The sequence below is a fragment of the Psilocybe cubensis genome, chromosome 10 (genome assembly GCF_017499595.1).
Source record: "Psilocybe cubensis strain MGC-MH-2018 chromosome 10, whole genome shotgun sequence".
NCBI lineage: Eukaryota > Fungi > Basidiomycota > Agaricomycetes > Agaricales > Agrocybaceae > Psilocybe > Psilocybe cubensis.
In genome coordinates, this window is record NC_063008.1 from 2694149 (window position 1) to 2721317 (window position 27169).

The 27169-nt window shown below is 44.7% G+C and overlaps 9 protein-coding genes and 1 non-coding gene across 10 annotated transcripts; 5 read left to right on the forward strand and 5 right to left on the reverse strand.

The window, feature by feature from the left end:
• Nucleotides 1–827: 827 nt before the first annotated feature.
• JR316_0011084 (uncharacterized protein) lies at nucleotides 828–1241 on the forward strand (the record flags this gene model as incomplete). The annotated part of the gene is made up of 2 exons (XM_047896747.1): nucleotides 828–1145; nucleotides 1197–1241. 2 exons carry the CDS (start codon nucleotides 828–830, stop codon nucleotides 1239–1241), a joined length of 363 nt encoding a protein of 120 aa, XP_047744792.1.
• Nucleotides 1242–3485: 2244 nt separating this feature from the next.
• Nucleotides 3486–4149, reverse strand: JR316_0011085 (uncharacterized protein; the record flags this gene model as incomplete). Its single annotated transcript, XM_047896748.1, has 2 exons — nucleotides 3486–4004; nucleotides 4057–4149. 2 exons carry the CDS (start codon nucleotides 4147–4149, stop codon nucleotides 3486–3488), a joined length of 612 nt encoding a protein of 203 aa, XP_047744793.1.
• A 1643-nt stretch (nucleotides 4150–5792) lies between these two features.
• On the reverse strand, nucleotides 5793–9745 carry JR316_0011086 (Oligopeptide transporter 3; the record flags this gene model as incomplete). The annotated part of the gene is made up of 30 exons (XM_047896749.1): nucleotides 5793–5837; nucleotides 5892–5966; nucleotides 6022–6058; nucleotides 6117–6146; nucleotides 6203–6290; nucleotides 6351–6462; nucleotides 6519–6665; nucleotides 6713–6742; nucleotides 6806–6868; nucleotides 6931–7041; nucleotides 7095–7142; nucleotides 7194–7352; nucleotides 7403–7441; nucleotides 7500–7564; nucleotides 7623–7686; nucleotides 7737–7807; nucleotides 7875–7960; nucleotides 8023–8167; nucleotides 8216–8283; nucleotides 8340–8353; nucleotides 8410–8582; nucleotides 8648–8685; nucleotides 8751–8880; nucleotides 8931–8953; nucleotides 9007–9074; nucleotides 9125–9148; nucleotides 9211–9237; nucleotides 9290–9307; nucleotides 9365–9495; nucleotides 9550–9745. The coding sequence occupies 30 exons, from the start codon at nucleotides 9743–9745 to the stop codon at nucleotides 5793–5795; spliced, it is 2325 nt and encodes a 774-aa protein (XP_047744794.1).
• A 1461-nt stretch (nucleotides 9746–11206) lies between these two features.
• Nucleotides 11207–12773, reverse strand: JR316_0011087 (uncharacterized protein; the record flags this gene model as incomplete). Its single annotated transcript, XM_047896750.1, has 4 exons — nucleotides 11207–11905; nucleotides 11959–12166; nucleotides 12211–12644; nucleotides 12690–12773. 4 exons carry the CDS (start codon nucleotides 12771–12773, stop codon nucleotides 11207–11209), a joined length of 1425 nt encoding a protein of 474 aa, XP_047744795.1.
• Nucleotides 12774–13637: 864 nt separating this feature from the next.
• Nucleotides 13638–13731, forward strand: JR316_0011088. The gene has a single exon. It is a non-coding gene; the product is annotated as a tRNA-Gly (tRNA).
• A 1001-nt stretch (nucleotides 13732–14732) lies between these two features.
• Nucleotides 14733–15164, forward strand: JR316_0011089 (uncharacterized protein; the record flags this gene model as incomplete). The annotated part of the gene is made up of 1 exon (XM_047896751.1): nucleotides 14733–15164. One exon carries the CDS (start codon nucleotides 14733–14735, stop codon nucleotides 15162–15164), a length of 432 nt encoding a protein of 143 aa, XP_047744796.1.
• A 766-nt stretch (nucleotides 15165–15930) lies between these two features.
• JR316_0011090 (uncharacterized protein) lies at nucleotides 15931–17230 on the reverse strand (the record flags this gene model as incomplete). Its single annotated transcript, XM_047896752.1, has 4 exons — nucleotides 15931–16698; nucleotides 16768–16908; nucleotides 16965–17190; nucleotides 17223–17230. 4 exons carry the CDS (start codon nucleotides 17228–17230, stop codon nucleotides 15931–15933), a joined length of 1143 nt encoding a protein of 380 aa, XP_047744797.1.
• Nucleotides 17231–17532: 302 nt separating this feature from the next.
• Nucleotides 17533–18429, forward strand: JR316_0011091 (uncharacterized protein; the record flags this gene model as incomplete). The annotated part of the gene is made up of 1 exon (XM_047896753.1): nucleotides 17533–18429. The coding sequence occupies one exon, from the start codon at nucleotides 17533–17535 to the stop codon at nucleotides 18427–18429; it is 897 nt and encodes a 298-aa protein (XP_047744798.1).
• A 312-nt stretch (nucleotides 18430–18741) lies between these two features.
• JR316_0011092 (uncharacterized protein) lies at nucleotides 18742–23466 on the reverse strand (the record flags this gene model as incomplete). Its single annotated transcript, XM_047896754.1, has 17 exons — nucleotides 18742–18873; nucleotides 18929–19303; nucleotides 19377–19533; nucleotides 19596–19624; nucleotides 19970–20308; nucleotides 20361–20545; nucleotides 20602–20749; nucleotides 20809–20997; nucleotides 21051–21224; nucleotides 21291–21390; nucleotides 21449–21615; nucleotides 21684–21888; nucleotides 21958–22154; nucleotides 22219–22398; nucleotides 22611–22673; nucleotides 22720–23300; nucleotides 23367–23466. The coding sequence occupies 17 exons, from the start codon at nucleotides 23464–23466 to the stop codon at nucleotides 18742–18744; spliced, it is 3321 nt and encodes a 1106-aa protein (XP_047744799.1).
• Nucleotides 23467–25358: 1892 nt separating this feature from the next.
• JR316_0011093 (Epoxide hydrolase ascI) lies at nucleotides 25359–26519 on the forward strand (the record flags this gene model as incomplete). The annotated part of the gene is made up of 1 exon (XM_047896755.1): nucleotides 25359–26519. The coding sequence occupies one exon, from the start codon at nucleotides 25359–25361 to the stop codon at nucleotides 26517–26519; it is 1161 nt and encodes a 386-aa protein (XP_047744800.1).
• Between the last annotated feature and the right edge of the window lie 650 nt (nucleotides 26520–27169).

Here is a 27169-nt window from a genome sequence, read left to right on the forward strand (position 1 = left end):
ATTGTTACAGTAAGCAATGATTGATCAAGATACTAGTGAGAGCTAATTCAATGAAAAGGGGATCAATGATCAACAGTCAAGTAAGATATGACCTTAAATATGCTCTCAGACGGTTATATATACCAGTATGCACAACCGCATGGCATAGTATGTTGAATTGAGGCCGCCGTGTTCCAATTCATATGATTGATCCACTCTGCTTTTGCATACCACTGTTTTTCCCATAGTCTTAAAATTAGAGCGTTGTCATGCCCAGCGTATACATCTTAATAAGACTCCTAACACAATTTTATCTCTAATAAAGCTACTACATCAAACTCACGATGTCAACTTGCAAGAGACATATCTTATCTCAAGCGTCAAGTTGTGTTATTACCCATCTGTCCGGTTATATTGAAGGCCGGCTTGCACAGCAGCTATAACTCACGGTTGACATGAAATTTAGTCTTAATATATCTCACATTGAACTCTGGTACAGAGAAACTTGAATCTACCATGCCGATAAATGCACTGAGAGGCTGGTATCTGTACTACCCGTCAATGATACGCGATTACCTTCTAAGGCAGTGCTTGCCTTTATTTGGCTGCGCTCTCTATCCTTTATAAGGTAATAGCCAAATCTGTTAAGGCTGCCAAGATCCTTCAAAAGGCCAAATTCGGCCTAGCCAAGGCACGATGGTTATAAGGCTCCCCTGAAAATTCCGACATCATATAGTGGTTCCCACTTGGTAGTTGAAGCACTGATCAAGCACGGGATGAATATTAATGCTGTGGGTGACCCGTTAGGTACTGCCCTCCAGGCGGCATCAATGGGGGGCCATCAATCCATGGTTGAAGTGTTGCTTAAGCACGGAGCAGATGTCAACACTGTGGGTGGCATGTTCAACACTGCACTCCAGGCGGCCTCTTACCAAGGCCATTATCACCTTGTTGACCTCCTGTTGAGTAAAGGGGCAGATGTGAACGCCTCCGGGGGTAAATCTGGCAATGCACTGCAGGCAGCATGCTCTCAAGCTTGCGAAAAGGTCATCGAATTGCTTTTGAGCCACAACGCTAAAGTGACCTCCCTGAACCACCTGAATCGTATCAAAGACCCCGCGCTGAAGGAAAAACTTCGTGTCGCATATTTGGCAAACCAGGAAAATGTGAGTTCGTATTCCTCATTCATCTTTGACTATCCTGATAGATAGCCGTAGATATCCATCCCTGTTCAACCTATTCAAATTACGCAGGAGAGCTGAGCGGTTAGGGATCCGTGTGTAATCTTGCTTCATTTATCTGTTTGAACATTCCTTTACACCTTACCAATGATTCATGTTTTATGTATACCAACGAGAACATAGATGTGTTATCCGATACTGACATGCGGGAAATTACACTGTCAGCGCAATACGTTTACCTTGTACAGTTAGGCAATATTAGATATTCATCAAACCCATCAAGGTCTACCATGTTACATGACTCGCAGAGAATCCAAGAACGACTCACAAGAGTGCACACAGATTCTGCGGCGAGTCTGATATGACTCGATGGGTCGATGGAGAAAGGCTGTCACAACATAGCGAGTTTATCAACATGGATCGTCAATGTGTAGGAGATCGACCCTCCGGGTACCCTGAAAGAGCGTGCATGTCAGAGATCTACCAGAACAATGTGCTGAGGTGGGTATGCACAAGATTACACAATGGGCACTAGAATTCGAATAAGTTGTTCGGGGAATCATCATTTGAGCCTTCAACATTTCGCCAAAGAAGTGGGAGTAATATAAATGTGATTGATACGAATCACACTGAAAACTGATTTTGAGAGAGGATGGCAGTAAAAGGACACGTACGCGTATGATAATAAATGTCCGTCGCCTTGTGTGTGACTGACACTGAATGCGCAGGCTGCCACTGTTGTGGGTCAAAAGCCCACATCTCACGCCTTCCTCTCACACAAGTATGCATTTTCTTGCAGAAGTTGGGCAGGTATGAGCTTGTGCCTAAGGCACTCATGAGTCACACTCACATTTGCTCTCAACGTTTGCACTCGTACCCCACCCCCGCCTACACTCGTCTTTCAATGTGGCTCTTGGGTTGTCATTGAGCGCGGATTCGAGGGGACGATTGTGGGGAGCGATAGCAAGATAAACACATTGATAACCACTTACTTAGTATAACAAGCAGTACACCCTCGCATCACTCCATTCTTTACAGCTCCTCACGAAGTGGTGAAGGTATGTCCTGCTTCATGCTTATGAATGTCGTCCTTTAAATACACCTTATGCGAGATCCATCTATGCGCGCTATCCCTGCCTTGATGTATGCGCTTCCAGACACGCGCCAAGGAAATAACGAAGGGGATTGTATAGGAGGTAGAGGACTGGCAGAGTGTGTGCACCTCAGTCAACTCTCTGAACACTATTGTGGTGAGTTGCATTCAAATGACGGTCGGGTATCTGTGTGGACCTGAGAAAAATTAACTACCATAGGCTCCTACTCTTTCCAAGAGTCCCTTGATGTTCCACCTGGTTCTGTGAGTTGTAAGAAGGAGCGCGGGCCACAGATGGGGATGGTGACGAGATGGTGGGCCAAGGGCTGAGTCGATGGGTTCCTCGCATGCTGTAGGCAGTTTATAGAGGTTTTTTTTTTTTTTTACAAAAATGGAGTTCCTTGACCTCGGTAGCACGACGAATGGTGGTTGAAGCAGATACAAAAGCAAGAACAGGGAAACTAGACTGCAGATTTCGTACCTTAGCACTGATGTGCATGTACCGAAAATGACACAAGAATGTACAATGAGTCTGATATAGACCTGCGGGGAGAAAATCGTGTCATAGGGATACGTAGAGAAGGTGTGCTGAAATAGCGAGCTCGTCGACAAACCGTCGAGGTGGGAAGGCAAAAGATCGAACGTCCAGAATTTCAAGATTTAGTTGATGTTTCTGTTGTTGTTGCTGGCCTTCAAATCCAAACATAGCCAAGCATAGCAAACAACCGGCCGGCAACTCCCACCGGCATGTATTATCATTCACAGCGTTGCCCACAGCCTCTGCGTCAAATCGTCTTTTTGTTTTATTAAGTTGTATAATATGTATGTCCACACTAAATAGTCAACCGCACTGCGAGTTTTTGCGTGCACGCCGTGGCCGGATAAATCGCAACGTAGTAAATCTACTGGATACTTGTGCTTATGGGTTAAGTTATACCAAAGGTGCCATGAGTTGGGTAACGATTTTTTTCGTTTTGAGAACGGTTAGTTGTGTTATTTGCGCGCTGTCTTCATGTTCGTGAGATCGGTCAGTTTAAGCTGGTACTTGGGTCAGTTTGACCATAAACATATTTCAATTTAAAGTTGTTATTTAGAGCGAAAAAAGAACGATATTTAAGCGCCTGCGTGTTGCATATGGATGGCATAGTCCGAATCAGAACGTCAGACTCAATGCTTGTTTCCGTGCCATCATTTCCACCTGCTAAAGGTTGTCTAGGCGCTGCAGCTGCAAGCTAATAGGCATAGTTAGAACAGCAATTAATCAGAAAAACGCTTGAGTCACCTGGAATCAAAGGCAGGACATAGCCAACGATGCCGGAATCGGTCCAGCCCCGATTATTGATCATGTCATCCCGCTCGCTGATAACAGTCGTATAATAATGGTAGGTGGCACTTGCCCGAGCAACCGAGTAGAGGGGGATGCTGTTGCAGACTTGAGTAGAATAAATATATGCGGTGATCAGATCGGTTTGGAAGCCCGGAACGACGGGTGGGTTGCCGTCCGTCGATAAGACGAAGAGATAGTCCAGAGGGGGAGGGGTGACGAGACGATACAAAGGGAAAGTGAAAGGCTGGGGTGTACTCCAAGCCCGGAAAATATTTCCTTGGAACCCAAAGTCACCATTCCCATCAGTAAGCGAATCAACGAATTCGGTGCGCAATTGGAGAAGATGAAACTTGGAGGACGGGCTGTAGGATTCGACATAAATATCGGTAAGGGTTGGGTCAGCACAGGTAGCTGCAGCTCGCTCCTAGATGCAGCAATGAGAAACAAGCGACAAAAACTGAACAGGTATATAGCACCTCGATCGTTGAATTTGCAAATGTTGCTACGGTATGACCGCTCGCAACTTTGATGAAGAACGAGAGCAGAATGGATACGACAAATTTCATCATCTTGAATGTAAGGCTGTTAAGAAAGTTGCTGTTGTAGTGTTGCAAGTTGTTAAAAAATCGTTCAGAGAAATAGAGGTTATATCGGAAAACAGGCAGTGCCATAAATATACTACTCCGATATTGAGCGTGTAACACAATTATTTGGACCTGGATAATCTTCCAGTGAACATTGATGACTTTCAAGGGTGAGAAGATACTTGTACATGCTGCACATGCTACATATTTTTTCATGTGCTTTCTGTAACGTGGAATTAGCCATCCAACACGACTGTCGAGGAACCAAGTGCTTCCATACAAGGCAAATGCATAGGATTGTCAATTTCATTTGCATGAAGTAGCATTATCTCACAAACGTACACAAAATCTTGATGGAACCTAGACAGCCGAAATGGACGCCGATGGGCGCTTCACTGGATTTGACGATGACAAAGAATATTGACACTTGTGCAGAAATATTTCTCTAATTATATTAAAACTAATGGAATAGCTTCAAGCTGTATACACAGCTGTAAAGCATTAATTACCAGCGCTATGAAATGATTGAGTCGGTAAATTCTCGGGCGATAGGCTGAAATGGACTTTGGGCGCTTCGCCCAAAGCTTACTGAAGGCGCTTAGTGTAATTTCCCATGTCATGATAGTCCCGTGATTGATCAAAGAATCACAAATGTCAGAATTTGTGCATAAGCGCACCGTTAAATGAACGTGCGACTAAGTCTTTCAGGAATCTGGCATTGTTATCTTCATCTCCGCAGTTGTACCCATGTCTGTCAGAACTCGGGGTAGCTCTGATCCAATAGATTTGTTCCTTCTCGAAGAAGTGTCAGGGAGAATCTGATATACGGATTTTCACAACTACAGGGAGATCAGTGATTTACCGACATAAACGCGCTTAGGCGCTTCAACAATTCCAATCCGTTGGATCTTTTTGTTATGTCACCATCGGCGCCTAATCACACCGCAAGCAGTACTTTACCATTGGAACGCCAGATTCGTGATCTCAAGAAGATAACTTTCCCCGACACTTGCTTCTCGCGGGTAAATCTGCCAGTGAAACATATGATTCGTGGACCTTCTGACATTGTACAGTCTAAGCTACTACCTGGGACAGTTTGACCACAAGCTGTTCGGTTTAAATCAGGGCCGAAATTATACGACAATGTCCACGTCCCCAGATTTGAGCAATTTGTCTTGGTAAAAGACAAGTCGCTTGGAAAATACCTCCTCTTGAAGGTCACGATGACACATCAAACTCTACTCACCCACAAAATCATTTGGTAAGACAAAGCATTAACTTAAAGGTGCTGTATAGTACCTAAAATACTCTGATTGGTGTTTCATACTGGAGTGGCATGAAAAGGTGAGCTTACGAGGGTGTTTTTGCCAGTTGACTGGTGTACTGCGGATGTGAGCTGCATTCTACGAACGATGATCGATCCCAGAATATATTTTAATCGAGCCAGAGAAGTAGGATTTAGTTGCGGCTAATCCGAATCACGCTCGAAATCGATTTGAATGTCAACTTGGAAATAGTGCTTACAAAACGGTTGGTCGAGGTATGTATTTCATTGTATAAATAAAGTACGTGTTTCATAAGACATCAGATAAACCATGTTTGTGAAGCATAAACTATTTGCAAGAGTATCAGTCACTCAGGCGCTTGCAATAGTCTGGATTTCCTTTCGGGTTCTGATAATGAACGGTAAGGTGTTATACAAAATCATGGATGCCATAGGAACACACCAGTGCCCACGTCGGAAATTGTGTCACCTTTCCGCTGCCTCCTCCAACGGCAAACGTAAAAACGAAGATCATTACCTATGGGAAGAAGAATGAGGATGTCTGTCCAACAACGCGTTAAAGATTACTTTACCGAGGTCCCACCATCAAGAGCCGCACTCAGTAGGAAGCTATCGTGAAGTATTAGCAAGAAAAACAAAACAATGACGCAACGCAAAGGAAACGCACTTATACTTTCGGAACCATGTAGCACGGTATCTAAGGCATATGAACGATTAGTCACTATTAAATTTCCTGCAGGAGAATAAACCAACTTTCGAAGATAGTACTGTGACAATATTGTTACACCAAATCTGGTGAACACGGCCGAGTTGATCCCCACACTCAGGAACCCCAGTTCAGCTTTTGAATTTTACAGTTAACGTGTTTATTCTCAAGTACTCTGACGTCACCGACACTCACCCACGAGAACGGGGGTAAAAACAAGATTGAACCCGACTTTGGGGTATTTACGATGAAGGAACCAGAAGGGAAGAGGAAAGCCTAGTCCAACCAGCAGCATGTAGGGCACAAACTAACGTGATGAATCTCGTGTTAGCCCAACAATACCACAATTATTCCAGGACATACTCCATAACGTGTCCCCGGAGCGTAGAGTGGTTTTCCAAGCGCGCCCCAGGAGACCGCATCACTGTTGTATGATTGAACCTGCTGTCCTGACCATACATTCGACCCCTGGACAGCTAGAAGAATAGTACGTTGAGATTCCAGGATGGTCTGAACAAATAATTAGAACAAAAGTCTTTTTGATGGTTACACTCCACCTTAGCTATGACGAAGTTCAAAAGACCCCCCTAGTAGACGTAAGGGGCAGATGAGCTTGTATATACAATAATCAGGATTTCAAACAAATTTACGGCGATGGTTCCGACAGTTTGAACAGTGAATGTCACCCGCGGAGGGAGCTTTGCATACTGGCCCTATTCGTCAGGTCAATTCTTCAGCTATTATCACCACTAGATATTGGAAGATTTAAAGGCACCAGTTTAAGATCCCGAAGCAGGCTCAAAGCTTGTGTCACGGGATTAAATCCATACATCGTAAAGTACATGTTTGCGACGGGCTTTCCAGGAACAAGAGCGCCTCCCAGCATCTAGAAATGGTCAAGATTCGCTACATCGAATAAAAGTTGATAGAAGTGACTACCTGAACCATATTTTCAATACTGGGAGCATATCCAACCGTTGCGTACAGCTGGTACAAATTTCAGTGATGTACTACCCGCCATTGTACTGAATCACTCACTGTCCCTATGATGGGCACAAACATCCACGCAAAGATTAGAGCTATAAAAAACGCCCACCAGGGAAGCCCGGATTTTGCTGCATACGTTGTTCCTAACGATATTGCAATCGTGACAATCAAAACAACCAGATACCACCAATTCGAGATCTCTTTGTAGACCTAGATAGACAATGTAAGAATGTGCAAGGATGCCACGAGATAGACTTCACCTTCATTCTACGGTAATGCGGGTCGTCACAGTCATTCTTCTGAGTTTCAGGATAGGTTAGATTAGAGTTCTCCCAATTGTTAGATAAAGCAACTCACACGGCTGTTTCGTACAATCTGATATACAGTTGGATAGTGCCATACAAGGAAATGGGTGATTGCGGCTAGCGACGAGTAAAACGCGTAAGCAGGGTGAGCATGCAACTAAAAGCAAAAACGTACCGCCAATGTACATTGTCCTGCTAATTTTGAATAACAACTGAGAGGCGGCATACCATGGGAGACCCTTGATAGAGGATTCAATCAATTATTAGGCTCGGCAACACACTTGCTAACCTCTTGAGCTAGCTTTTCTTCATTTAAGGTGAAGTCACTGTTTAAAATTTTAAGCTGGTCGTATTTGGTCCCTGCATGTTCCAGTGTTCCCAGAAATGAGTCTTGAATTTTATTTAACTAATAAAAATAACTGCTAACCATTTTCGTAGAATAACAATTGCGTCAAAAATGGGAAGTTCTGAGTATTCCAGGTGTTGGAAGCATAACACGCACAGAACGCGATACTGGACGAAATGCCTCAGTAAAACAAGTACTAATGGTCAAAATGTTTAGAAATTTGACTGACATGCACACCAAACAGCCCCCGTAAAGTGACAGCTGGGTCGATAAAGGTGTAAACAATGCTCCAATCGAGTTTCCTCCGGGTCCGATATATGCCCAATCAAAGGAAAGTGAAAAGACCCCCAGTCCTTCGTTACCAGCAGCTCCGCCTATAGAAGGATGAATCGATATTCAAGATCTAATAAAAAAATCCGCACCAAAGATCCGCGTGAACCAAGCGCTGTCTTGATTAGCTAAGCAGAAGATACTAACACCCGTTAGTGTTCTGAAGATACGGATTCAGTGAGTAGAGTGTAGGAGAAAAGACGGAGAAACTCCTACGGAGCAATATATTCCTAGCCCTCAAAGTTAGTAATTCCTGAATACGATGCTTGATCGAAGTGTCACCCACAGGGAACCACTCCCAAACAAAAATCGCGATAAAGATGACCCAGAAGAACTTTAATCGCTTTTTTTGCATGACAGCCGCTTGTCCGCGATGCAGTGCATCGAATAATTGAACACTTGGGATGAGTTGTGGGTACAGTGCAAATGTCGGGTATACAAGGAAGCTCCTCATAATACCTATAAGAGAGTTTCAAAGATTTAGCCTGTTACAAGTTGTATTAAACGTCGAGAGAGATATATACCCGCTGTACCATACCCAATTAATTGAGAACCTATGAGGCTATGATTTGATCATTTTCAGTCAATGAACGACTTGCCCTCGCTAATGTGGGGAAATATACGCACGTGAAAATGCCTACTGCAGCGTTAGGTTTAACATTGTAATACAAGTCTTGTGCTGCGAATATGCTGATGGCCAGGGCCGACGACGAGGCAGTCGAAGCCATGATCGTTATTGCTACATGTTCCTTGATATCTGCGGAGCGTAAGTCCAAGTCTCCTGACGTCTAAATGGATAGTACATACTAAAAGGCCCAGGGTTAAAGAACCTAATATAAACTTTACATTATGAAACCTACGCTTTTGGTACAGTGCTACTTACCTCCAGAAGCGTGAGTCAGACGTTTTGAATCTCGAGTTACCAGGACCAGGTAGTAGTTCTTCCAACACCTGCGACTCGTAAATCACTGTAGTTACAGTAATCTGGGGGATATACATACCTTGCCCATGATGTATGATATGATCTAATGCGAAAGCCGAACGAGAGATTTACATCTTGCATTCAAGGCAATGGATTAAAATTTACCTGAAGGAACAGCTGGCTGACTGTTAACTTCAGGGTAAGATCGTAAGTCGACTGGTGCACGAAAGTAATAGTTACATACCGTTTGAGGTCGAAAGTACTGAGCCGAAAAGGGTCAATGTTTACAGGCAGAAAAATCTATGCGAAAAGGACATACAAAAATTTGGCCCAGCACAGCGCCAAAGCATGACAATCCAATAGACAAAAACCACATTCTGAAAGTCCATATAGGTAAGGTGGGGTCATCATCAAGGGACAACAATCGAGTTGAATAATCCAAATCAGTTTCTGTTATGTCGAATGGTACAATCTTTGCGATACATATCGAGCACATAAACATACCGATTGGCCTTTCTTTTCCGTCCTCCCCTAAGTCAATGAGACGTGGACCATCGGCGAACACCTCGCCAATCTCGGAGCTAGTGACTTCGGCTGCGCCTGTGCTGTCGTCCAAAGTTGTTAGAATCTTTTCCTTCGCGTCATATTTCTCCTCGTCCATGGAAGACGGGGGTTTCTCAGACGCCACTTGAACGGACATGGTCTGCCACCTACAGGCAAAAGACACCTAGAGAGCAGTATCTTGTACGAAAACCGCCCCGCTTCGAATATGTCCTTCGGCATTCAGCAGATGCTAACGTGAAGAGATAACACTATCATCTGACCCCTTGCGTGAGATAGCGCGATACTAGGAGAGTTGTGGAGTGATAAAAATACCAATATTTTCTCGCATAGCCGCGTGCCCAGCATCTCGTCTCTCAAACTAATTTTTCGGAGATAGACTTGTAGTCCAATATCATAGCAGCATTATACCTGCAAATCGTTGTGACAAGTGACCTGTTGGCCCGTGCCGTCGACTGCCAAAAAATTGAAGTTTGAAAGTACGCATGCTTTGACCGGATAACAGGGAATCATTCTTGTAATAGAACGCATTTAGATCGCGTTCGAAGCCAAAGGAGGACATTTTAGCCATATGGCTATGGCTGCGGTGTTTTGATACGCTGATAAGACTTCGTAGGCTGTTTCTTTCCGTGATACGAGTAAGATGTTGAAAAAATAAATATTGTGGAGGTAACGGCTCGAAGTGCATGGTCTATATTGTAAGACACGAGACTGCGGTAAGCGGCAACCTAATTCAAGGATACATTGTGACCAACCAAACCGTAGGGGTAGAAGCTTGCTTACCTTGACCTGTCTAAGTTATGCTAATCTTTCACGTTTTCTTGTCCGCCAGATGATACTGTGCGGAACTTCTCTATACCCACACTTAGCCTGAAGCCTCAACCTCAGAGCCCTCAGATCTGAAGGAGAAGATTATAATGGAGCTGGGAGGTATAGATCGATGTCCATATTTCTTGTAGATTAAGAAGCTGGCCAACAAGGGCCTCGAGGAGGGATTGCAAAGGGTCGAAACGATTGTTTGGATTCAAAAAAATCCAATTATTTCCGTCACGTGGTGCAGCACGACATCGGACGCGTGGATTTGTACGCGAAAAGTTGGGAGGCAATTTATCATGTTATTTCCCCAGTACTTTATTTCTCCAGTGTTTTCACATTTTCAGGCCCAACTACAGTGTTTGTGCTTTGCATGGAAAGACTGGAGGCAATTTATTATGTTATTTCCCGAGTGTTACCATATTTTCAGGACCTTCAGACCCGATTACAGTGTATTTCAGTGTCTCCATGCCCTTCTTTTTGGCTGCTGGGGTGATTGGTTCAACACTTATACGATTGCTCACCGATTATGACATGGCGCAAGCATTCCATCCACCGAAAGTCGAGATTTAGCATTGATATGAAGAGTGTGCTAAGTTTTGAGAAAGGGAGAATGTCGAATAGAATAGGGATTTTAATTAACAGACTCGATCATAAATGGAATACTGGCCTGTTAATATGCAGTGGTCGCAGTCTGCAGTGAGCTGCAGGAAAGACTCTACTGTTTGCAATCGCCAACGAAATTAGTACTCTAAACCTCAATAAAACCATGTTCTTTGTCCAGGAACTATAACTCTAGTACAGTAACTCTACCAAAACTCGAAGCTACTGCAACCCTCCCACCAACTTCATCATAATCAAACGATGTCCATCCAGCATTCACTTCATTCTCAAATATCTTTTTCCCAATAACAGTCCCTCCATAATCATCCTTGATGCTCAAAGACCCAGGAAACGCCGTGATGATAAGACTTTCGTGTGCCACAGTTGACGGCACCAGATGCGTAGGGATATCAGCAAGAAGCCCACTGGCAAACCGATCGCGTGGTTGGATCCATGCCGCTGTTCCCAGACGACCCAGGACGATCCGTCTACATGTCAGCGACCCACGCAAGCATGCAACCTTATCCCTGAGCCTCGGAGGAAATAGGTATGGAGAGCCGTTGGAGGCAGTGTAGTCGGGGTTTGGCTCCAAGGTGTACAACTCTAGATTATAGATATCTGACGCCCAAGGATCATCGCTTTCTCCTCTAACAAAGATTGTGAGCGGGGTGTGCATTTTTGATGTCGTTGATCTTGAGGACGAGAGGAATGGACAAATATTAACAGATTGTCCGTCAACCCACCCGAAGGAGTGCTCTGCGAGTGGTTCGCAGGATATCTCTACGTGAGATCCAAGTTCGGGGAAAGGGAAAAGGTGTACAGTTTGTGCGCGAACTACCAGCACGCTCTGATACGCGAAGACAACTTGAATACATTCATTTACCTGCATATTAAATTACCACGCGACTGAATCGTAGACTTAGGAGACGGTCATACCTGAAGTGGAAGCAGTGCCAAATGCTGAAGCAGCCCGTATGTCTTCGTTTTCAAATTCCATATCACAGTTTGCGATACTTCATCGCTGAGCGCCAAAATATCACCCTCCAAGGTGATCGGCTTCATTTCAGCCTGTATTTCCTGCAACACCAGTAGTTCGTACAGCGATCCATCGTGTTTCAGAGAAAGAACTACCACAGTCCGCTTCCTGTAAAAAAATTAGTTTGGGCGCCCCTTTGTGCGAGTACTCACTCGTTCAAATGCATTGCAACAGCGACCGTTGCCTCAGATCTAGGATCACCGTTCACTGCAACCCCCGAAAGAATTGCGCCTCTTGGACTCCACTCACACACCCTCTTCGACACCGCCGAGCCATAATCCCAAACCGACAGCGTCGACCAAACCGTCTTCGAGATGATTAGCAACAGCTTTCCAGGCAAGAATCGGACCTCTGGAGTAGTTCCAAGTCGTCCGGAGATGTACTTTATGCGACGAGGCTTGGAAATCCCGTCGTGCCATCGTCTGGCAAGCTGGTGCGAGTGGATGGTATGGAGCATGAGCTCCATCGTTGGAATTTCATCGAGTGGGATGGTGGGAAATGGATAGCCGTGAGCTATGATATGGTAGGAGCATGCATTTGTCCACACGATGCGTAGGTGTATTAGCTTGTTCATAGCTCTGCATGTCTATAGATTGTTCAGAAGACATCAGGGACATGTAAACCGACGTACTTCAGATAGCCTAAGGATGTCGACGGGGTTCAAGAACGACGCGATGTGAACCAACACATCTTCGTCCAAGCTAACCAGGTTCATTGTCCACTAATGATCACGCCCTTGCTGCTCTCTCTTGCATGGTTGAGTTTGTGATACAGTCAAGCGCTTTTACAAAACCAAAGAGGTGATATGGGAGAAGACAAGACTGCTTTGAACCCCTGTTGACGTACACGCCGGACAAAAATGCTGACCAGTTAGCCTGGGTGTTGTCCTGACCAGTGACGTGACTAGTACCGTGACTGATTACATAGTGTCACAAATATGTTGTCACGCTTGTTCATTATTAGTAGGCTAGACAGTAACTAGCAAATTACTTGATTGTCTTGCGTTGGAACTCAGTGCGTAGTAAGAAGAAATACTAAACAATCAAGTAATATGTTATTTACTGTTGAGCCTACTAATAATGAATTAGCGTGACAACATATGTGTGACACTATGTAGTTGGTCACGATACTAGTCACGTCACTGGTCAGGACAACACCCAGGCTAACTGGTCAGCATTTTTGTCCGGCGTGGTAACACACGATCAAAACACTTGTGGATCACGTGTGCTTAAGCATTTTGGGTCCCCACCAGTACAAAGGGGAGCAAGCTCCCCAATGAAAATATACACATACAAGTGGTTGACAAGTGGACTTTGAACCTCTTGCAAGCGAGTCATTTCGGCTATGTTTCTATTTTGAGCTGATTATGGAGATCAAAAGGTAAGCCAGGGTAAATAAATCTAACCTAAGTCCAATACACCCTTGATTTCTATTCAAATCCCGTTTCTTTCCTTTGTTCCCTCAATAATAATAAAGCCTCTGGTTTCAGAAGCCCGCCAAAATCCTCCCTTCCTCACGGAAATATTGACCATGCTGACTTGACAATTTCATGTGGCATCAAACATGTTACATGGATGGTACACCTATGGTGAAGCGGTTATCATGCTTGCCTTCCAGGTGTCGCTTCGACGCTGAGATAGCAAGCGGCAGGGGTTCGACTCCCCTTGGGTGTATGTCTTTAATCTTTTCGTACATCACTTGAATCTGTGTGTTATATGTTCGAACTTGCAGGTAGTTTTGTGTCTTTTGGGGCAAGCATCAATTGGCAGAAATCCAGACTCAGACTAGTATAGATTGCTTTAGGGCCGAAATACCACCCATAACGGTCACAGTTTTTCCCGTTTACGCAATATTACACACACTATTGCGAGGTCAATGCGTAGAGCCAAAGGGATTGCTTTGACCATTAGTGAGCCACTACAGTCTCGGAAAAAACGACCATTATCATGATTGATGGCAAATTTCAATATATTGGACAGCACGCATTGTAGGTAACAAACGAGGCTCCAATCCTCTCCACTTACATTGCACAGAAACGCTTTGATGGTGGGAAGATATATAACTTGAGTCATTTGGTTGTAAAATTTAGAGACATAGACTCGGACATGGATTCCTCTTGGAGACAGGGTATGCTGCAATACTAACATGACCAAAATCCAAACAATGTTCGTCGCCCCAGTTAGTAAGTGTATTTTGTCTGTGGTGTAGCTTCTTCAATAATCTGACTAATATTGACAGTACTATTGTGCCACAAAGCATCGCTTACACGCACCACACAGCTGATCCTGGGGGACGCCAGCTTCCGGCCCATATCATCCGTCGTTCTGTCTGCTATAACTTTGATGTGTACTGGTTAGCAAATGAAATTCCAAACCGGGAGCCAAATATACAATTGATTAGAGGTTTCAACTCCCTCCCTGTTGGGCAAGCAACTCACTTCAACGCTGCGCTTGCATATTCCAATGCACATGATCCGAGGCTTCCTATCCCAAACACCGAGAGGACGTTTAGCGTTCAGCCAAATGTGAGAGTTGCAGTACCGATGTACTTCGCCTCTGCAGACATTCAGGCTCCGGTGAGAAACGCAGAACCAATGACCCGCGCCTCTGAAGGCAACCTTCGGACTTCTCCCGGACCCGGGGAGCCCCACTATCGAGTTGCAAACTCCAGCAATATGGTTGAAAGGAGAGCCCAAGTTTCCCGCATGAAAGATGGTTATTCATGGCATCCTTATGATCCCCAAGCTGCCAAGTTTAAATCTAACCCCAAGGCATCCATGATCAGCTCGTCTGTCGAACCGTCGCATGATACTGTCACCGTCAAGACTGAAGTTCCATCCTTTGAGGAAACTGCTCTGGCCTGCAAAGCTCCAAGGTCTGAGAAATTCTCTCAGCTTATCAGCTTTTTTTCACCCCAGGGAGCTCTGAAACTCTTCCCCGTAATTGATTGTCAGTTCCAAAACTGCTCCGCAAGACTAACCGGACTGGACGCCTTTGCCAAACATATCTTCGGCCCAACCTCCGAGGGCGGGCATGGCCTCCTGTCGGAAATTTCAGAACCGCCTTTTAAGGTCCGCAAGGCCGGAAAGATGCCGGCGGCCTTATGATGCCTTCGTATTTGAAAGGTTGTCTTACTAAGGACAGTCTGTGTTATAAGATAGAAGCATTATAATACATTTTAAGGGTTTTTGTGCATTTGAAGGTACATAAGGATGATAAGTTAACCAAGTCTTACAAGGCAAGAAATGACATTAGATAGCGATGCAAAGATAACGATAAAGTAGACGGCCTAAGGGAGACTTACCTTATGTTCAATGCTCTTACAATTTAGACACTAGCCTTTACTATCTTACCATGACAGACTTACCTTACCAGACGAAAGACGCACTCACCGGGGATTGAACACTCACCGCACCTTACAAGACAGAAGCCATAACCACTATACCATGAGGGAATTTCTAATTCGTAAAGTGATCTGATCATACCACATTGGTATTATCTTATCTCTGAGATAATCCGCGAACTGATGGGAAGAAGATTTGCCACCGTTTTCGCAATCGAAACGTGAACTGAGGACCTTGCAGTGTAAATGAGTGCATCGGATGCAGAGGAAAAAGAATGTGAATATAAAGGAATGTTAATATACACAGGTTGTATCCGTTGTAAGTGTCTACATAATGAATGGAGTGGTAAATACATCTATCAATCAAACTTCACTCGGTAGGCGAAAACAGATGCATAGACCAACAAAAAGGGAACAATGAAGCAACCCATGGTTGGATAGCGAAAGAAGAGTAAGTTTTTTTTTAATGCATAACAACGGTACAAATGTGAATGAGACATCAAAAGACAAATAAACCACTATACCAAGAATCACTTTGGTGCATTGCTTCGAGAGCTAGCACGAGTACTGCGGGCCCTTGTTGGAACAATAGTTGCATCTTGTTGAAGAGGTGTGACGGCTTTCTTCTTCCTCGAACGGACAGGCTTCTGTGGAATAGAAACATGTGCCACTTGTTGTGGCGTGTTTGCGGTAACTGGTGCAGTGTTTGACGATGGATTTGAAGGACCAGAGTGGTCCTGGAATGAGGTGGAGATACTCGGCAATTCTACAGCAGCAGGGAGAGTGGAGTAAGATGGTAATGTACCCGGATTGTTTGTGATTGGTGCATGGGCGCCATCTGAATCCGAATTGTCCGAATTGTCAAGTTCGGCTTCTGGATGAATAATATGCCCGATGTGGGACACTTGTGAGACCTGAGATGCAGGGGGACCAAAGTATTCGATGTCCGAGTCAGTTTTATCACCCAAATTGTCGTCCTGTGTTTGAACGGGTGCCTCCAAGTCAATTGTAGACTGGCGATTGAAGTTATTGATCACATGCTGCAATGGATCATCGGGGGCTGGCACTAATCCTGTTGATATGATTACAGTTGGCTGTGGGGCAAGCAGAGTTGACGGTGCTGTTTGCGAATGGGGAAATAATGATGTGTCCCAGAATGAAAAAAGCGATGTAAGGGATTTGTACTGTGTGATGAGATAGCGCTTGTACATATCAAAGTGGTCCAGATATCGTCTTCCAGTCCGAGATCCTACTCCGCTGCTTGTAAACTCAATATCGTCCAATAACATGTAAATTGCCTGAAAAAGATTTGACAATATATTCAGTAGGGCGTCAATCAAATGTAAAATTGTCAATTTGTTACTTACACATGTAGCGCACCATGCAATTAAGCCTGGAGTTGTGCGATTTTGGCGATTATCCATATGCGCATAGGGACTGTCATCACGAGAGCGGCGTACTTCATCACTTTTCAATGCAGATGGTCCCACAATAATGGTTCGGCCAATCTTGTATGAGTAGTAAGTACAAATAGTTTGTTTAAAAGTTGTAATATAAAGCATACCCGAATGAGCTCATCGGCTTTAAACAGTCCAAGCGCATTTTGAATGTCTGCATGTGCGTAAAGAAGAGGCGGGAATGCTTCGAGATGAGGATTTGAATAGGATAGCTTCCATTCATTGGTTGTGGGGTCCTTGATACGAGATACGGCGAGCAATCGTTGTACCTCTGTGTGTTCGCTGAGGTGTTTAACGGGGAGATTAGTGTCAGGGTACGTATTAGTGCCACCCCTATCCGTTATCGTTATCTGTTACGGTCCCACGCTGTCATGCCTTGTTCTATCTTTGTGTTCGGTCCCACGTCTATCGTTCTCCTGTTTCATCTATTGATAGTTGTCATATGTCGAGTACTCTGGTCCGGGAAGTAGTTACTCCGGTCTCCATGTATATATAGGGTCCTGGGGTCAGTAGTCAGACCCCAGCTTCGATATCAACTTGGTCTTTGGGCATTCTTCTCTCTTGACTTAAGTCAATTCCTAACAGCATATCGAAGCTACCCAACGTTGCCCTGGTACTCTATCCACTGCAGCGCTCGTCTACTCTACTCTACCTTGCCCCCACCTACTATACTCTATGGCCGACCCTCCTTCGCCTTACGATGGGTTCATGACGATGTCCCTCGAGGACCGTTTCGCCCTCCTCTTTAGGGCGCAGCAAGTCCGGTTCGACGCCGATAAAAAGGTTGATGACCGACTGTCTGCCATCGAGTCTAAACTCGAACGCCTCACGGCCTCCCTACCCAAACCGCCTGCCGCTCCCACTCCCTCTGCTCGCGCACCTCGCGCTCGACGCACCTCTAGGAAGGAACGCCCGGCTGCACCTACCTCTACCCCTACTACAGGGCCCCTGCACTCCCAATCCATCCGCTCTACTACTACCAGAGCCGCCCTCGAGAAGATCGTCGCTACCCTGTCTATCGCGGATGAACAGGCTGGCCACGTCATAGGGCGCGCGGGAACTGGCTTACGCCAAATCCATGACATCTCGCACGCAAAGATCTCGGTCTCCCCCGTCGTCACCTCCGGTTTGCGTGCCGTCACTATCAGGGGCACCGCTCGTGAAGTCGGTGATGCTCTTTCTGCTATCGGCAAGCGGATTGCCCGTCGTCGCATCCGCAACCCTAGGTCCAAGAAGCCTAAACAGCCTCCTGCGCCCACTGCCGCCCCTCCTACCCTCGTCGTTGAACCTCCTTCTCCTACTCCAACCTCGAGCTCTACCCCAACTACGCGGACATCCCGTTCCGGGACGGCTTCTCCGCATTCGCCCACTCCTACGGCTGTTGACACTCGCTCCAGCCCATCCTCGTCGCTCGCCCCTGGTTCGCCTATGGAGGTGGACGCTCTCAGGGCTCCGCAGCAACACTCTGACGGTTACTCTCGCCCCGGGCCTGTTCAGCCTAGGGAGGGAATTCAGACCGCGCGTCGTGGCGGTGGACCGCCTCGTGTCTTTGGTGCAAACCGTCCACGGTGAAGACCAGGTCGTTGGGACACCGACCTTTAGAGGGGAGGTGATGTCAGGGTACGTATTAGTGCCACCCCTATCCGTTATCGTTATCTGTTACGGTCCCACGCTGTCATGCCTTGTTCTATCTTTGTGTTCGGTCCCACGTCTATCGTTCTCCTGTTTCATCTATTGATAGTTGTCATATGTCGAGTACTCTGGTCCGGGAAGTAGTTACTCCGGTCTCCATGTATATATAGGGTCCTGGGGTCAGTAGTCAGACCCCAGCTTCGATATCAACTTGGTCTTTGGGCATTCTTCTCTCTTGACTTAAGTCAATTCCTAACAATTAGATGGACGAGATGATGAGCACAAGAGAAAAACAGTCGCTGGAATGGTTGGGAAAATAGTTGGAGCAACCCCGCGTAGCTTGTTCAATACGGAGGAGCGAAGATCCGAGATGCCTTTTAAGAACTAAAATCAATGTATACTAAGATTTAAACCTTGAAAACATTGAAAAATAACGTACCGCTGAGACTGCCAAATCCATATTATCTCCACTGATAATGGAATGGTACTTTGCAGGTATGCATTCGTATAATTCAGCAATGTTGGCCAGCCGTGAATTTTCAGCGGTTAAATAACGCCTTTTTGCATCAAATGGGTCAATCGATGGCCTTGGAGACCCGAAGAAGTCCTTGGGGACTATAATGCGGTAGAAAGTGGCGTGATACTTTCCAAGTCGATGGAGATCTTTGGTAAGAGCCAGCTCTGCAGAAACATTGACAGTACTCGCAGAGACCTTTTTCCGCTTAATAAGAGAAAGCTTTGCATTGCTTAGCTCCTCTTGAAGGCTTTTGACTTTGAGTTCTAGAAGCTGGATCGTCTCGCGCTGGCTATTGACCTGCTAAACATTGTCAAACAAGTGTTAGTGCTCAAATTTGTATACAACACAATATAATGGATGGTTAACTTACAGATTGAAGCTCGTCGTAGGTTGCACGACGAAATTGTACACCAGAGATAGACTCTTCTCCAGCAACAGAACTTGGAACAATAGATGATGATGCAGATACAGTAGACATAGTAGAAGCTTGTTGATATTTTTCCTCGGGGTGTGAAAGAAGAAAATGCCTATAGAAACATACTGTCTGCTCTACATTTGTAGAATTTTGGATAGACAGAGATACACGAACATTTCGTCAACCTGCAATGAGGCCACACACTAGCTATCACGTGTGAGAATTATATTAAGCGCTCAACGTGGACTTCAAGTATTTTGGGTAGTATGACCATCTGACCTCACCAAATGAATAAATTTCTTTACAATTCCAGGATGCGATAAGAGATAGGGTAGATATGAGTTCATTTGAGTTCAGATAAGCCTAGAAGTTTAATTTACAGCTTCTACAAAATGAGTAGCCACTAGAATTTTAATTTATCAGACTTGTACATGTGTACTTAATGTTATCAACTTTAATCGCCACCACATGTCTGGATCAGCTGTGTCTATGATAATAAACTCATTTGCATCGTGCCCAAAGTCTGCAGCTAGCAAGCCTCCACGTACTATCCGTTGTAGATCAATAACAATTGAATTTGTTCGCCTCCGGGCACGGACGCGCAAAAAGCGAAGATCCTTGTCGCGTTTGCGTGCCAAAACTGTTCTTCGGTCAATTGGTTCGTCAAATGGAAGTACGAGTGCCAAATGATGAGGTGTATCGTCAACATAGACCGAATACATGAAGAGGAGCTGTGCAAAGCAATAATTGTTAGTATCTGATTTAATTAGAACATAGTCATTGCGAGGTTGGTGGTGGAAGCTTGCGCTAACGCGAACCATATCCCGCTCAAATGACCAGTTAATAATGGACTGGTAGTGAATTCTAGCGAGTTGGAATGGTGCAAGCTGTGGAAAAATCTATTAATGTCCGTTATAATTACTGTAGAATATATAATACCATGTTGTCAGGCTTCAGCCGAATGGTTTGATTGATGATTTTTGCAAGACATTTTCCAGTTTTAATTCGGAAACGTCGGAATGCATGATCCTCCTTGTGTGATTCTTCAATACTTTCAAATGAAACTGGATCCATTATGGATCCGATTGACACATGGCTCTGTTCTGTATCATCTACAGACTGATCTAGAAGCTTGTTAGAATGGTTCTTGTACGGTAGATAATATTTGCCATATACAAACCTGAATTCACTGCTGAAGCTTCCTCGGAAATGTCTTGGAGTGAATTATTGTCCGTTTCACTCGCCTTATTCTCCTCGTTTTCATCGAATGCGTTAATATCCATGCGAATTATCATTGAAATGAGATCGTCTTCATTCATTTTAAGTATCTGGAGAAGCTGTATAAGTGAGCGGCACTTAAAACATATATTAACTAAAAATACAACACCTGTGGCGCCACATTCTTGAAGTTTGTGTGGAAGCGGTACCAGAGTTTCAAAAGCCCATGTGCTTTCTCATTTGGCTTTGTATTGGCATTGCGTGTAACACCCTTTGCCATAATGTCCCGGACCATGTGAATGTGCGAGTGATTTTTTGGAAAGTTCCAGTTCTTTTCTGGATGTAGCTCAGAATATTCCTGTATACAAAATTTAACAAATTTGCCGCCCTAAATCCAGGCTGAAAACACACCTTGAGAATTAAATTAAATATACCTAGCTCTCGCTCAATTCCAGCCAATGTAGTTGCACTTTGGACAGTTAAGGATGAATACATGTCTAGTTCAAGAAAAGACCACATGAGACGCAGCAGACAGTATCCTCTGTCCGATTTTTCAAGGACATTATGTGATGCGAATACTATTAACTGTGCAGCCAAAAAAATTGATAATAGTAAGCTCAGTTTGTAGTATTGTCATAAAATTATACTAACCTTTGCCATATCTTCGTATTTGCTTCCATCTGCAAATTCACCTGTTTTGATAACAGATGAAAAGTGATTGAGGCCGCTCCATCGAGGTATGCAGTCAAATCTAAATGCATAGATATTAATTTGAAGAAATATGCAAAGAAATTGATTTTTAGACGTACTGGTTGTCAACCATTTCAGCATCTTTTCTTGTGGTAGTAGACTCTTCAATCACATTCTTAAATTCAACCCATAAATGATCAGAAAATAGTCCTCCATGGTAGGCATGTAATCGATCCCAGGATAGAGCTTGGTATACATCTGATCCATTCATCATCCAAAATACATTCTGTGAATATTCAGAAAAATTAAGAAACCAGTTTTGGCATCCATATATATCAAGAAATTATCACGCACCTCAACATTTCGTAGACCATACCTCTTTAGATGCTCTTCACGGTCTTTAGCATTGAGTTTCTGGGCTTCAGAGTGAATTCTTTCCATTCCGGCTGCTGATCGGATAGGATAACAAGCAGTAAGGTTTGATAGAGCATCATTTGGCACCAAGCATATAGGACAGGGATAGTTGCTTGTTGCACCACGAGTTAATGCAATGACACATCTAATCCAAACATAGGCACCATATACAATTATTTTAGCGCCCAAGAGATTAAATGAAATATTCACATACTGTTCCTCATAATCGGCAGAAATGATAAGAACAAAAAAGAATAACCAACGCAATATTGCATCAGCACATTTGATGTGGAAACCAGTTGTTGCATACTGTTGGATTGACACTAAAATCTCGTAGAATCCTTTGTGCCATACAATACGCTTGAAGTTAATAAATAGTGTTTTTCCGCTCTCTCCTGAATCTTCCTCAACCTATAATTTACATAAACCTGAGCTACATACAGCACAGATAATCAGATTTATTGAATTAACGTACAATCGGGAGCCAACCAACTAATCTACCACCTCCAAGCCCATCTCCATTTCGATCATTTGCAGGAATATTTGCACACCGAGCAATTACCGGATATCCTTTGGCCGTGCCAAATGTTGAAAGCCTTGTTTTGTCTGCATATAGAACAATACAGAAGGGGAGCGCTCCTAGAGGAAGTTGATCCTAAACTTCTATGAGTGTGTAAAAAGGGAATATAGAAGTAATTGTACCTGAATTTTCCACCACGTATCTGCTGTCCATGGTTCTCCAATTAGTCTTTCACTGTGTGTATTGGTTGTTTTATAATGTCTTTCTGCATTCCAGTGAAATTTTGAAAGAGAAATTGGGTTTAAAACAAGCTCGCTGCACCAATCAAGTAGAGGCCGGACAAATACTTCGTATTGAATTTCTTCCTTTTTGTACGGGACCACAAATTCCTTCCGAACAAACTGTTGTGTCTGCATAAGTACATGTTCTTTATTCTGACAAAATCACAGTACTTACTCCGCTTGAACGATAGCTTCTAGCAAATTCCCATGTTTTATCCATCTCAGAAGCATTTTCTATTGTAAAAAGGTGCGGATTAGCAATGCACTCTTTTATCAGGTTTAGAAGCGTAGCTTTTTGATTCTTGTTCATATGAGTGTCTAATGCAAGCTCTGCAATCTCGAAATCCAGTCGTGTAGCGAAAGGATGCCATGGTTTATCATGGTTTGGCTTTGGAAGAGCAGAAGTAGCATGTCGTGTGGAATGTGGATCATACTGTGATGTTGGAACAACCTTTGGAGATTTGTTTGCGCTTGGATGGTACTGTATTCGGACTTCATCTACTGTGTGTGATGAATAACCGCTAGACATTGCATCGAGCATGGAAAGAATTGAGCCACGAGGAATAGATTCAAGATCTGGAGCCTCCAGCGCCTCAGATTCTGCATCAGATTGGGAATTAACCAATAGTGTGTCATCCTGCTCGTTGTATGCTGACAGGGCCCGCTTGTCAGGATTATTGGTTTGTTGCATGTTGACGGATGCGGCATTGGTTGTAGAGTAGGTATTTTGGAGAAGGGAGTTATAAGCACTATTTTCTAGAACATAATAAAGAACCATTTGTACTCATTTTCTATGCGAATGGATAAGCAATATTGGCGTACGCTGTGAGTAAAGTGTACCCGCAAGATTGGAAAATTCATTCTGTGCAAGCATTGTTGGAGCCTTCTGTTGGCAAGCTTGCATATGGCGGTTAATTCCCATCGTGGTAAATAGCTTGTTGCATCGAGGACAGCATTCAGTCCTTGGTATCTGACGTGAGCGGTCACGGTCCCCCATAATATACTGCTGTTATTGTTACAGTAAGCAATGATTGATCAAGATACTAGTGAGAGCTAATTCAATGAAAAGGGGATCAATGATCAACAGTCAAGTAAGATATGACCTTAAATATGCTCTCAGACGGTTATATATACCAGTATGCACAACCGCATGGCATAGTATGTTGAATTGAGGCCGCCGTGTTCCAATTCATATGATTGATCCACTCTGCTTTTGCATACCACTGTTTTTCCCATAGTCTTAAAATTAGAGCGTTGTCATGCCCAGCGTATACATCTTAATAAGACTCCTAACACAATTTTATCTCTAATAAAGCTACTACATCAAACTCACGATGTCAACTTGCAAGAGACATATCTTATCTCAAGCGTCAAGTTGTATTATTACCCATCTGTCCGGTTATATTGAAGGCCGGCTTGCACAGCAGCTATAACTCACGGTTGACATGAAATTTAGTCTTAATATATCTCACATTGAACTCTGGTACAGAGAAACTTGAATCTACCATGCCGATAAATGCACTGAGAGGCTGGTATCTGTACTACCCGTCAATGATACGCGATTACCTTCTAAGGCAGTGCTTGCCTTTATTTGGCTGCGCTCTCTATCCTTTATAAGGTAATAGCCAAATCTGTTAAGGCTGCCAAGATCCTTCAAAAGGCCAAATTCGGCCTAGCCAAGGCACGATGGTTATAAGGCTCCCCTGAAAATTCCGACACCGCCAGCCTTACTACAAACCACCGGCGTCCTGCCCGTGGACAGGCTGCGAGATGACTCGCAGCCCGGGACGGCTTGCAAGTCATATCCTCACGCATGCAAAAGTGCGGTATATATGTGTGTTGTGTGAGAGGTTGAAGACGACTATTAAATGCAAGGCGGCTAATCATGTGAAGGAGGAGCATTGGGACGAAAGTACAATGGGAGTATGGAACTTGGAGGAAGCGGAAAGGTTTTGGAAGGAAGTACATTTCCGGGACGAGGGTTGTGAGTATGCTGCAAAGAGGGTATAAGTATGGGTCGAGTGTTGGCATTTGGGTCTGAGATTTTATTTCTACAATATGGTTTATGTTTATAATATGATGTCTTTCCATCACGCCAGAATTAAAGAGCTATAAAAAGTGTGAATCCTTTCTTTATAACCTTACAGGAATTTGCATGGTATCTGGTATGCGTGCGTGAATAATAACTCGTTTATGGGCATGTATTCACCCTTGTCAGAGTATCAATTAGTGTCCATGCTCCTCATATTGTATTAACGCTTTTATATAAAGCTCCTCAGCACTACATATATTCTACTCCCTTTATCAGTAGAGAACAGGCTGTAAATTGATCCCTAGGTAATTCAGAGGTAGGGAAGCCTTGAAATCACTGAGTCAGTACCTACATACTTACTGCCAGAGGCTTGGCGCCCACGATAAGATTACAGATCAGCGTGATATGTCATTGCCAATGAGCTGGCTCTGGCTGGATTGTCACCCCGTGCGAACTTACCAGCAAGAACTGCCGACGTTTGTGATGCAGCAAGATTCTACCTAGAGCATGCCAGGTACTGGCATAGCAAATTAATCGTTCTTTTAGGTCTATCGATATGAAAGTAGCTGTAATTTGAAAAGCAATTTGTGCCTTTGGAAGCCTCCAAATGCATTGACAAGGCATTTGGGGACTTCGTCACTTTTGCCGATGGACATCCCACGCTTTTGATGACCAGATTCAACTTAATTACACACCGCAAAGCGCCAAGTCCCCGACTTTCTGGTACTAGTATGTGAATATATCAACGGACTGGTCTTACACTTCAAGCTTCAATCTCAACCATGTTTGGCTCAACAGCACTACTGGCCGCGGTCCTTGCTGGTCTTGCCCTTTCATCCATCTATTTCATCATCATCCTCCAGTTCCAGAATGGCACCATGCGCATTCTTGACATTTATACCACTCACAACCCTGCTATACTCCCACCAGGCCCAGCTGGAGAATCTATAGCCCTTCGACATATTTACACAAACATATGGCCACTTGATGCTCTGATCAACCGCCTGACACCGTTCTTCTGGACACTCGTCACCGGGGTGTTGCCTGAACTGTCGTTGTTCGGGGTGTACATGGCTGGACAGCTCGTCGCATCCGAAACCCTACTTCTTCTCGAGGGCGCTCGGAGAGGGAATAAAGGACGGGTCGTATCATACTCAACACTGTGGGGCCTTGCGTGGCAGAACCTTCCGTGGGGATTCGTGCAGCCGGTATACAACCTCGTGCATGTTCTGGGAGCACGTTATTCGGAGGACCCGACGCCGATGACCATTACAGGCACCACGGACGCGATAGGGAGTATCCCAGGAGCAGTCGTCGTGGGGTACATTCTACCTTCTGTGATTATGTGCATCCCATCACCACAGTACCTCTCACACGACACCCACCAGGCGCTCGTTTTTGCATGGCAGCTGTTCCCGCTCTGGATCTGGGCAGCACATACATTCATCACCCAACTCACCCCCAGAAGCACCTGGAGCAACCCTATCAAAGCACTAAGGAACACATACACATTTGCATTGCTTGTCGCGTGCCTTTCACACCTCTCCATCGTTGCTCTCGTCCTAGCGTTGATTTATGGCCCAGCGGATGTACAGAAGCACCTCCGCGATACACTCCCTCCATCGTTTCTTCCATCCAATCCTGCACTAGTTTTCACGTTGTTCAAACCATTTGGCAAGGCCCAGGTGAGCGAATTGGCGGTTGGGGTGCTGAGTTTACTGCAGTACGATACGGTTTTTGCCGGATTCAGTGCGTTGCTGTGGGCGACGCATCTGCTTTGCTCCCGGAGGAAAAACAATGATGTGTTGAATGTCGTATTGGGAGGAGGGATCTTGATTCTGTTGTTTGGACCCTGTGGAGCTGCACTGGCTACCGTGTGGAAGAGGGATGAGGAGGTGTTTGCGGAGGCTGCGAGGGCTAGGAAAGGAAAGAAAGATTACTAGGGACATTTAGTCATCTTTTTTTAACATTATCATGGCACTACGAGACCGACTCATTTCTCGTGCATAGTTGCATTTGAGATAGAATTTATGTGCATAACGTGAAGGTAACAGCAACAATTTCAAGGGTATCAAGGAGTTCAATTCTATCCCTGCTAGTCAAGTCATCGTCCATCCATCAAACCCGAGGGATACAGGCTAGAAGTCATCGGCCTAAAAAATGGTACAAAAGCGCGTTGAGTGCGCGGACAACTCGTCCACCATGTTCTTCCCAATTTCCCCAACCAACAAAATCTTTGCCCTTTTCGTCCTAGCCTTCTCTTTGTCAGTGCAAGTGAAAGCTGCGACAGTTTCGGGCAACAACATCGTTGCCTTCAGCGGGGATGGATGCACGGGCAACCAAGGCTCCTCGATTCCGTGCGATTCAAGGTGCATCCCATTTGCCGGGAGGAGGTCACATATGGTTCGTTTCGTCTATACAGCATCTATGGCCTCTTACGCCCTTGTAACTGAATATGCACCAGACCGGCACAAACTACCACTGCGTGCGCTACTTCACGGACGATTGGTGTATGAACGAGGTCGACGGTGCCAGCCTATCGGGCCAGAACGAGTGTCGGAATGTCGCGCCATCAATTGGAGTGCGGTCCTTC